The sequence below is a fragment of the Natator depressus genome, chromosome 2, assembly GCF_965152275.1.
Source record: "Natator depressus isolate rNatDep1 chromosome 2, rNatDep2.hap1, whole genome shotgun sequence".
Taxonomy (NCBI): Eukaryota; Metazoa; Chordata; order Testudines; family Cheloniidae; genus Natator; species Natator depressus.
The window spans coordinates 210149363-210161377 of record NC_134235.1 but is presented as its reverse complement, the minus strand read 5'-3'; the positions used below and the strand labels follow the sequence as shown (position 1 = coordinate 210161377).

At 42.7% G+C, this 12015-nt stretch overlaps 1 protein-coding gene across 2 annotated transcripts in view; it reads right to left on the bottom strand.

Moving 5' to 3' along the window:
* The window catches only part of DGKB (diacylglycerol kinase beta), a 500582-nt gene that overhangs the window by 316976 nt on the left and 171591 nt on the right, over positions 1-12015 (bottom strand). For both annotated transcript variants that reach the window (XM_074945832.1, XM_074945833.1), the window contains one exon: positions 2420-2537. In XM_074945832.1, coding sequence (XP_074801933.1) covers positions 2420-2537 — 118 coding nt within the window. The remainder of the gene's footprint in view (positions 1-2419; positions 2538-12015) is intronic.

The following is a 12015-nucleotide window of genomic DNA, read 5'->3' as shown; positions in this document are numbered from 1 at the left end:
AAGAGGGCTATTTTACTCCAGTGTATTTGATTATTTGATGTGGAAACCAACACATACAGAATTAATTTCCGAAATGGGACAGTGTCCACCACTGAAAAAGGTAAATGTCTGATTCTGCCACCTTTATTCACAATTGGTAGTCTCAAATTCATCAGTAGGACTACTTGCTCAGAAAGATATAAATCAATATATCTTTGATGGGCTACTTTTGACTCAAGGGAAGGAGAAAATGTTTTACAGTGACAGACTTAAAGAGCTCAATCTATTTATCAAAAAGAATACTAAGAGGTGACTTGATTACAGCGTATAAGTACCTTCACAGGGAGAAAATACTGGCTACTGAAGGACTCTTTAATCTAGTAGAGAAAGTTATAACAAAAAACAATGCCTGGAAGCTAAAAATTCAAATAGGAAATCAGGCACTGTTTTTTGTTTTGTTTTAAACAGTGAGTGATTAACCACTGGAACAAACTACCAAAGCAAGTGACAGATTCTCCATCTCTTGTTGTCTCTGAATCAAGACAGGGTGCCTTTCTGGAAGATGTGCGTTAGCCAAACACAAGTTATTGGGCTCAATATGGGATAACAATGAAATTTAATGGCCTTTGATATAAAGGAGGCCAGAGTAGATGATCCAATGGTCCCTTCTCTCTTTAAGCTCTATAAATGTATGAATGAGGACGAGTGACATAAATCAAGCCTTATGATTAGGGTTGCCAGGCAGCCAGTTTTCGACTGGAACTCCTGGTCAAAAAGGGACCTTGGCGGCTCCAGTCAGCACCGGTGACCGGGCTGTTAAAAGTCCGGTTGGAGGTGCAGCAGGGCTAAGGCAGGCTCCCTGCCTGCCCTGGCTCCACGTGGCTCCCAGAAGTGGCTGGCATGTCCAGCTCCTAGGGGGATCTGCATGATGCCCCCCACGCCGAGCTGCGGGAGCAGCACATACAGACAGAGCAGTGCATAGAGCCGCCTGGCCCCTCTGCCTACGGGCTGCAGGGACATGCCACTGCTTCTGGGAGCCATGTGAAGCTAGGGCAGGGAGCCTGCCTTAGGCCCCAGCCTCACTGTGCTCCTGACCAGGAGCCACCTGAGGTAAGCACCACCAGGCTGGAGCCCTCACCCGGAACCTTCTCCAGAACCCCAACTCCCTGCCCCAGGTTGGAACCCTCTCCCACACCCTAACTCCCTCCCAGAGCCTGCACCCCAAACTCTTCCTGCACCCCAGTCCCCTCCTGCATCCAAATGTCCTCCCAGAGCTGCACCCAGCACCCCCTCCTGCACCCCACCCCCCTGTCCCAGCCCTGAGCCCCCTCCCGCATCCAAACTCCTTCCCAGACCCCACACTCGCTCCTTCACCCCAACCCCCTGCCCCCTGCACCCAAACTCCCTCCTGGAGCCCACACCCAGCACTCGCCCACACCCCAACCCCGTTTCAGCCCTGAGCCCCCTTCTGCACTCCAAACCTCTCATCCCTGGCCCCACCGAGGAGCCCACACCCCCCTCCCTCACTCCAACCCCCTGCCCCATCCCCAAGACTGCATCCCCTCCCTGCACCACAAACCCCTCATCCCCAGCCCCAAGCCAGAACCAACACGCCAACCCCCCTGCCACAGCCCAGAGACCCTTCCTGCACCTTGAACTTTTCATTTCTGGCCCCAAGCCGGAGCCCGCACCCCCAGCCAGAGTCCTCACTCCCTCCCGCACCCCAACCCGCTGCCCCAGCCTGGTGAACGTTAGTGAGGGTGGGGGAGAGTGAGCAACTGAGGGAGGGGGGATGGAGTGAATGGGGTACGTGGCCATGGAGAAGTGGCAGGGCAGGGGTTAGGGCCTGGGGCACGACAAGTGTATTTGGTTTTGTGTGAGTAGAAAGTTGGCAACCCTATTTATGATTGAAGAGGAACTCATAGCATCTATGTAAATTGACTGCCAGTCCTAGGAACCTGGTACTTTGAAAATCAGGCCCCAATATGCTAGACAGAATGAATGATGAGGAAGATTAGAATAATTAAATATGGCTATACAGTACCTGGGCTAGTTGATGACTAAGGAAGAATATGAATGACGTAACTATTTACAATTATTTAAAGGGAGAAATACCAAAGAAGGAGAACAAATATTTCAGGTCACACCACAACCAGGATGTACAGAAAGAAATTAAGCAAAGGTACATTTACGCCGAATATAAGAGGAAATGCCCTAATACTGAGGTCATTATAATACAGAATATTCTCTCAAAGGAGTTTTGAAAGTCTCGCTGTTTGAAGAATTTAAAACTGGTTCAAACACTCAAGTATAAAATACAGGGAAAATAATCAATGTGGCAGCAGGAGTCTGGATCCAGAGGATCTAGTAGATCTACTGTGAATGTAACACTTAGCAAGCAGCAGCACGAGAGAATGCTCACTGGAATACATATACTCACAGGAACAGCAGAGACCCTGCTTGCCTACTCCTATTAACATGTTCAAGCAAAGATTACAGTAGGCAGGCTTGTTAAAGTGTTTCAGTCTCCATACATGCTGCCCATCATCCTTCACATTCTGCACAGGGACATAAAAGAAACAGATTCCGTTTAATGACATACACAGTGAAACATATAAGTGCCAATAAAAACTGGAGATTGACTCAAGTACGTAAAAGACAAGCTGTTACTTCATTTATTACTTCACATCAGATCACAACATAATCCTTCTAAATACATGGAAACTGATGTGCTAATAGATTCCCCAGAAGCTCATGGATGTCCATGCATTTCCAAAGCCATGAAGAAAGGTAGACACCAATAGTTAAGACTGCAATAGATTCCTGTCAGTAGATGTAATAAGGCAACTATTTAACTAGACAGGAGTTCGTTCTAAAATATATATTGCTCCATCTTAACAGCTACAGAATTGTTAACATTTCAACAGATTTGCTTGAGGGGCCTTCAGGGTGTAAAATACGCTCCCTGTGGAAATCATATGGTCTGTGCTAAGCAAGAGGTTAGACAATGATCATAATGGTCCCTTCTGGCCCTACATTCTATGAATCCACATCCTTCTATCAAAGAACTGATCTCAATTGGGCCGACAGTGGGATTTATGTCCTGGATCTTCACCACTAAAAGAATGAGTCCCTAGTACTTGATCCAAAGGACTAAATCCTTCAGCTGGAAGCAGTAGCAGACTCATAAGTCTTGTGTGTGGATCAGCCACTAGATGGGGATAGACCTACAATCTCCTAGTATTGATTATACTTGCCTTTAAAACGTGAATGAAAACATGAATGTTTAAAAGATTTCTTTCCCGTTTTAATCAACATAAGCTCCCATTTACAAAACACTCAAACGCGATCACTGAGAGTTTGGGGTTTTTTTTGTTTTTTTTTTTATATTGTAGCTGTTTTTTTAAAATGTTTGCTTAGTGCTACTTTCATGGTTGCTAATTATAGTTTGCAACTATTTGTGTAGATCCCAGGTTCCTTGGCTGGTGTGTTGGCAGGCTTCTTTATTTTTCTAAAATTAGTAACTATTAAACTTATTTTAATAAGCAACAGATTCACCTAACATATACCAACAGCCTTATTAAAACTACCTTACGTTCTTTTTTGGGACACGAGATGTCAATCTGTATTTATAAGTAAAACAGCATGTAACATAATAAAAGTAGTGAATCTCCATCAGTTAAATACAAGCAGCAGGAATTTTTCAAACTTTTGTTCTTTGATTTTTGTGTTCTGTGTGTTCCTATATTGCTGTGCGTGTCCTGGCCATTTCTTTATTAGACATTCAGTACTAGCATTCTAACCAAGATTACAACTATATAAGGAATACATAATTTCTGATTGAAACTGCAGGGTCTGGACAAATGAATATTCAGGTGACCCAGAAATTTTACTTGTCTGTGTGCAAGAAAAAGCAAAACTGTGCCTAATATTTATGAATTGCTCCAATTTTCACCCTAGCTTTACAACCAAACCCAAAGAAGGTGTAGCCCAACAATACCATATACCTGACTAAAATATACCACAACGCACTGAGCCAAATTCAGACCTGGTGTAGCAGGATGCAACTGAACTTGGCCAATACTGCTTAAGCACTTTCCACTCTGTTGTGTTTTGACACATACAGATGCGTTCTGAAAAAGTAAAGTAAATGAAGATCATCCTCAATATATTTGTCGGACATGAAAAAAAATAGCTATACGCATGGCTGGTTCTTACCCAGTAATTGATTTATGATATCAAAGACCACAAGAATGGGTCTCACATATAACAGCCCTGATTTTGAATGTGCTGTGTGAGGCCTTAGTCATAGTACTGTCAGCATAATTCAAAGAACATAATGCAACTCAAATGTCATGTAGCTCTTTTAGAATTTACTTATTAGAGTCTAACTTTACTAGTTAAATTCTGAAAAACATAGTATTCTTCTATTCTTTAAACTCAAGTTATTTGTCACTGATGAGTCAAAGTCCCTGAGGATTTACTCAACATCATGAAGATAACAATGTCGTTGCAATAAAGAGCGATACATCAATGAAATAAGAATTTCTCTATCTGGTCCAAAGCCAAACCCTACGAAGAACACAACTTTCAATGATTTCTACAAAATACCTACATCAACTAAAGTCAACAGAAGTTGAAACCAGTGGGAATATTTTTGCCTTTCTGGACACTTCAGGATCAGACCCTGTGTGGTGCTCCCCTAATATTATCATCAGGAGCTCAAATGCCATCTCTGACAGCTGGGCACTGCCAGGGCTTCCTTTCTGTAGAGGGAGCAAGAAAGATGCTTAATATGGGACTTTAAGGCTGACAAAGAGTATGGACGTTTTCCAATATTCCCTGAAGAATCAGAAATAGATTCTGCAGCTGTGGAGCCCCAGAGTCCTGTTGAGCTTCTTCAGGATTGGCAGCTGTATACTGCATGTTTTATTAGACACAGCTCCATAATTTTAACCCTTATCTGAATACCCCACTCAACACATTTTTTTTTTAATAGTGTTAAATTTTATTGTACTAAATACATTGCAAGTCTTCTAACAGAGTGACTAGGCACTGGAAAATAAAGATTATGTAAATGTTTTTTGAGATAAATAATTACAAACTTTAAACAATTTAATTCTAAAACATATTAATGTGGTCAATATGTACAGCAGGGGCTGGCAACCTTTCAGAAGTGGTGTGCCGAGTCTTCATTTATTCACTCTGTTTTAAGGTTTCGCGTGCCAGTAATACATTTTAACGCTTTTAGAAGGTCTCTTTCTATAAGTCTATAATATATCACTAAACTATTGTTGTATGTAAAGTAAATAAGGTTTTTTAAATGTTTAAGAAGCTTCATTTAAAATTAAATTAAAATGCAGAGTCCCCCGACCGGTGGCCAGGACCCGGGCAGTGTGAGTGCCACTGAAAATCAGCTCACGTGCTGCCTTTGGCATGCGTGCCATAGGTTGCCTACCCCTGATGTACAGTATTAAGCTAAAAAGAACCTAAAATCCAAACTTATCTTTTTTTCTCAAAAAGAAAACTATTTACTCTGTATTAAAGTTCACATAAAATAAATTATAACAAATAAATACACTTTTTGTTTCCCGTTAGTTTCATTTTACTTTTTTCAGTTTTAAGACTGGCCATTCCATGTGAATGTGCCTCTTCTTATTTGAAGAGAACATATGGACTAACTTAGCTGGCATTTTCCTTATCAGAAAAACAAACAAGTCTTGATGTGGGTGTTCTGCCAATTAAAACACTTAACTGTGTTACAGGCTGCAACTGATGCAGAAATCCATTACATAAACACAATGCACTTTTAGAAAATAGCAAATTAAATTTTTGCTCTTGTGCACTGCCAAAAATCAGCAATAAAGTACTGCAGATGATTATGCATGTACATAACTTTTTAAAACACTGCCTGGGGGGGAGGGGGAGAAAAGCCCACACAATGTGAAACAAACCCCCTCAGTGTAAGACTTTAAATATAAATAAAATCCACATTACTGACACATAGTGCATTGAGTGTCATTCAGTCATTTTACTTCCATATCCTGAAACAGAATTTAACAACAAATAGTCATTTAGAAGATCTCAAACCAGGGCAGCTTCAATACAAATCTCTTCCTCAGTTCATTATACTACACTTAAAATGAATCCTCCATATGGCATACACAGACGTTAGCACACAACGGTAACAGTAACATTTTTTCACTCACACCAAGTCTCATGACTGACTATGGTCCTGATCCTACTTTCACAGAAGTCAATCGGAGCTTTGTGACTGATTTTAAGGCAGAAGAATTGGACCATAAATAAGCAACAAACCAAGGAACAGCCAACCTTAAAAATGAAAAAGTTGCACACAATCACTAGCTATACCACCCTAGACTAGTTTAATGTTAATGCTCACTTATTTTAGTTTTTCAGATATTTATTAATAAATGTAATTGTGATTTTGATTAGGAACCAAGACACAAGGTTACAGTTTATAAACTGAATTTATAGGTTCTATGCAGGGGGAAGAGCTGCCTCTTTGTCTGCTGTCACATAAACACCTCGGAATTGTCAGACACATAGATGAACATAATTTGTCTGGGAAGAGTCAACATGGTTTTTGTAAAGGGAAATCATGCCTCACCCATCTACTAGGATTCTTTGAGGGGGTCAACAGGCATGTGGACAAGGGCAATCCAATGGATACAGTGTACTTAGATTTTTCAGAAAGCCTTTGTCAAGGTCTCTCATCAAAGGCTCTTAAGCAAAGTAAGCTGTGATGGGACAAGAGGGAAGGTCCTCTCATGGATTGGTAACTGGTTAAAAGATAGGCAACTAAGGGTAGGAATAAATGTTCAGAGTTTAGAATGGAGAGAGGCAAATAGTGGTGTCCCCCAAGGGTCTATACTGGGACCAGTACTATTTGACATATTCATAAATGATCTGGAAAAAGGGGTAAACAGTGAGGTGGCAAAATCTGCAGATGATAAAAAACTATTCAAGATAGTTAAGTCCAAAGCAGACTGAGAAGAGCTACAAAGGGATCTCACAAAACTGGGCGACTGGGCAACAAAATGGCAGATAAAATTCACTGTTGATAAGTGCAAAGTAATGCACACTGGAGAACACAATCCCAACTATCCATATAAAATGATGGGGTCTAAATTAGCTGTTACCACTCAAGAGAGATCTTGGTGTCATTGTGGATAGTTCTCTGAAAACATCCACTCAATGTGCAGTAGCAGTCAAAAAAGAGAACAGAATGTTGGGAATAGGGATAGATAATAAAACAGAAAATACCATATTGCCTCTATATAAATCCATGGTATGCCCACATCTTGAATACTGAGTATAGATGTGGCTGCCCCATCTCAAAAAAGATATATTGGAATTGGAAAAGTTCAGAAAAGGGCAACAAAAATTATTAGGGGTAAGGAACACTTCCATATGAGGAAAGATTAGTAAGATTGGGACTTTTCAGCTTGGAAAAGAGACAACTAAGGGGGGAGGGAGTATGATAGAGGTCTATAAAATCATGACTGGTGTGGAGAAAGTAAATAAGAAAGTTATTTATTCCTTCTCATAACACAAGAACCAAATGAAATTAATAGGCAGCAGGTTTAAAACAAACAAAAGGAAGTATTTCTTCACACAACGCACAGGCAACCTGTGGAACTCTTTGCCAGAGGATGTTGTGAAGGCCAAGACTAAAAACGGGTTTGAAAAAGAACTAGATAAATTCATGGAGGATAGGTCCATCAATGGCTATTAGCCAGGATGTGCAAGGAGGGTGTCATAGAATATCAGGGTTGGAAGGGACCTCAGGAGGTCATCTAGTCCAACCCCCTGCTCAAAGCAGGGCCAATCCCCAATTTTTGCCCCAATCCCTAAATGGCCCCCTCAAGGATTGAACTCACAACCCTGGGTTTAGCAGGCCAATGCTCAAACCACTGAGCTATGTCCCTAGCCTCATTTTGCCAGAAGCTGGGAAAGGGCAATGGGATGGATAACTTGCTGATTGCCTGTTCTGTTCATTCCCTCTGGGGCACCTGGCATTGACCACTGTCAGAAGACAGGATACTGGGCTAGATAGACCTTTGGTCTGACCTAGTATGGCCATTCTTATGTTCTTATGTAGGGTCTCTCCCACGATGCAGCAGTAAAGGCTATTTATGATTCTGAGGGAGTATTTCCTCCTAGGTAACAACAACATAGTGCCAGAATAGGCATTATTTTGTGCCTATTATCTTTCCTATGTACAAATTATTTGGCAACCAGACAGAAAAATGATGTGAAGGGACATAGTAGGCAGGTTATTCCCTAGCTGCCTGCAGTTGTTTGTTTGGTAGTGTGTTGTTTTCTGTTTATTTTTTAAATGACCTACACAGCCTAAAGACAGAGCTTTTCATGACAAACCTCTCTGTGCCTGTCAGCCAAAGGGTAGGAGGAAAGGGTCTACCATGCCAAGGAACTCCTCTTTTTAACACACACACACACGCTTATGTTCCAGGGAAGGCCTCTCCCCACCCCCGGACTTTTCAATAACTGGGAGGCTCCCCTTGTCATTCTGTTACAGTTAGGGCAAGATCAACATCCCCTGCCAAGGAGATGGGTGGGAAAGGTGCTCATTTCCTACTCCCAACTAATAACGAGAAAAAGAAAGGAGAGATGACCCACCTTGTGCAGTTCTTTGAGATGGGTATACTATGGGTGCTCTGCTTGTGGTGTGCATGTGCCCCAGGCATCTTCGATTGGAGATTTTCAGCAGCAGTGCTTGTTCAGCCTGTGCATGCACCCTCACTATCCTCATGCCCCTTATCAAAAATATATAGGACTGCGATAGATGAACTGCCCTCAGTTCCTTCTCTACCAACCCATGGCGGATGTGATTGCAGAGCCATTGGCCATTATCTCTGAAAACTCATGGCGATTGGGGGAAGTCCCGGTCGACTGGAAAAAGGCTAATGTAGTGCCCATCTTTAAAAAAGGGAAGGAGGAGGATCTGGGGAACTACAGGCTAGTCAGCCTCACCTCAGTCCCTGGAAAAATCATGGAGCAGGTCCTCAAGGAATCAATTCCAATTAGAGGAGAGGAAAGTGATCAGGAACAGTCAGCATGGATTCACCAAGGGCAAGTCATGCCTGACTAATCTAATTGCCTTCTATGACAAGATAACTGGATCTGTAGATGAGGGGAAAGCAGTGGACGTGTTGTTCCTTTACTTTAGCAACCCTGATATTTAGCAAAGCTTTTGACACGGTCTCCCACAGTATTCTTGCCAGCAAGTTAAAGAAGTATGGGCTGGATGAATGGACTATAAGGTGGACAGAAAGTTGGCTAGATTGTCGGGCTCAACGGGTAGTGATCAATGGCTCCATGTATCAAGCGGTATCAAGCGAAGTGCCCCAAGGCCTCGGGCCGGTTTTGTTCAATATCTTCATAAATGATCTGGAGGATGGTGTGGATTGCACCCTCAGCAAGTTTGCAGATGTCACTAAACTGGGAGGAGAGGTAGATACACTGGAGGGTAGGGATAGGATACAGAGGGCCCTAGACAAATTAGAGGATTGGGCCAAAAGAAATCTGATGAGGTTCAACAAGGACAAGTGCAGAGTCCTGCACTTAGGACAGAAGAATCCCATGCACCGCTACAGACTAGGGACCGAATGGCTAGGCAATAGTTCTGCAGAAAAGGACCTAGGGGTGACAGTGGACGAGAAGCTGGATATGAATCAACAGTGTGCCCTTGTAGCCAAGAAGGCCAATGGCATTTTGGGATGTATAAGTAGAGGCACTGCCAGCAGATCGAGGGACGTGATCGTTCCCCTCTATTCGACATTGGTGAGGCCTCATCTGGAGTACTGTGTCCAGTATTGGGCCCCACACTACAAGAAGGATGTGGAGAAACTGGAAAGAGTCCAGCGGAGGGCAACAAAAATGATTAGGGGACTGGAACACATGACTTAGGAGGAGAGGCTGAGGGAACTGGGATTGTTTAGTCTACAGAAGAGAAGAATGAGGGGAGATTTGATAGCTGCTTTCAACTACCTGAAAGGTGGTTCCAAAGAGGATGGATCTAGACTGTTCTCAGTGGTAGCTGATGACAGGACAAGGAGTAATGGTCTCAAGTTGCAGTGGGGGAGATTTAGGTTGGATATTAGGAAAAACTTTTTCACTAGGAGGGTGGTGAAACACTGGAATGTGTTACCTAGGGAGGTGGTGGAATCTCTTTCCTTAGAAGTTTTTAAGGTCAGGCTTGACAAAGCCCTGGCTGGGATGATTTAATTGGGGATTGGTCCTGCTTTGAGCAGGGGGTTGGACTAGATGACCTCCTGAGGTCCCTTCCAACTCTGATATTCTATGACTCTATGAGAGGAGCCACCAACGCAGAGGAAAAGGAGGGTGAGTAGTGAAACACCCATAGGGACACCCCTCAGCAAACTTCAGTTACTGCACACAGTGAGTAACCACTCCTTCTTCAAGAAAGGTCCCTATGCATGCTCCACTTGAGGTGACTTCCAAGCATGACCCTCTGAAGGAGGTGGGAGCTTCAGAACCAGGTCTAGAACTGTTTGCATAACTGTAGAACCGAAGGTAGCATCTGCTCTAGAGGCATGCACTAAAGCATTGTATTTTGAGAAGGTGTGATCTGAAGCCCATGTAGCAGCTTTGCAGATTTCTGGAATAGGAACATCTTTCATTGAGGAAACAAATATGGACTGAGATATGGTAGAATGAGTTATGACCCTAGGAGGACACAACACATTAGCAGCTGCCTAGCAGCAGAGATGCAGCCGGAAACCCAATTAGAAAGTTTCTGGGTGAACCCTTTCACTTTGTCCACAAAAAGCCTTGGAGAATCTTGAAAAGGTTTTGCTCTGTCCTATTAATAGGACATCTAAGGTGTAAAGGGCAGCATTCTCTAATTATAGTTAGGGTGGAAAACTGGCAGATGAATTGTCTAATTTACACAAAAGTCCAAGACAACTGAGCGAGAAATGTGGGAGTCTGATCACAGAGATACCTTACCCTAGCAGCCAAAATGAGAGACATCCACTATCAAATCCAATAATTCACCAACTCCTCAAGCAGAGGTAACGGTCACTAAAAAGGTAGTTTTCATGAAAAGGTTTAAAAGGGTGCAGGTAACTAACAACAAAAGGGAAGTTTCATCTAAGAATTAAGAACTAAGTTCAAATCCCAAGTTGGAGTGGGCTCTTTGACATTCAGGAATAGGTTGGTTAACACTTTGATGAATCTGGAAGTTACAAGGTGAACAATTACCAAGAAACCTTCCACAGCAGAATGAAATACTGTGATGGCTCCTAGGTAAACTTTAATGGAACTCAAAAGAGATCTCTTTGCTTTAGAGTGAAAAGTTATTCTTAGAATCTCCAAGAGAGTCACGTCAACAGGAAATAGGTGATGGTGAGTGTACCAGTGGTAAATCTTTTCCATTTCCAAAGGTATGTTTTTCTGGTGGATTTCTTTCTATTGTTCAACAGGACGTCTTGAACCTCTCTGGAAAAGGAAATACCATCCTCTAAGTCAGAGTGGACCGGGGTGACAAACATTCCCCAAATCCTTAGTGGGAAGAATAGGCATCATTGGGAGATAGCTGGCTAGGAGAAGAGACAGAATAGGTGGAAAAACCACATCTGTCTCAGCCAGGTTAGTGAGATCAAGATTACAGTGGCTTTGTCCACTCTAATTTTTTTTAGAACCCTGAGGACTTGAGGCATTGAAGGAAAGTTATAGAGGACACTTCACCAAGAAAGGAGAAACGTGTCCCAAAGGGGACGGTGACCAAGACCTCCCCTCAAGCAGAATTTCACACATTTCTGGTTGACAGCAATAGAGAAAAGGTCTATGTTCAGAAAACCCCAGGTAAGGAATATCTGCCTGAGATGGAACTGTCAAGTTCCCACGCCTGATCTTGGGTGAACTGTCTGCTGAGATCTTTGGGTATAGTGTTGGAGGCCAGACAAACCAACTGCTAAAATAAGGATTCACTAGGCTCTGTATTAGTTCCATCCCTGAGAGCTTATG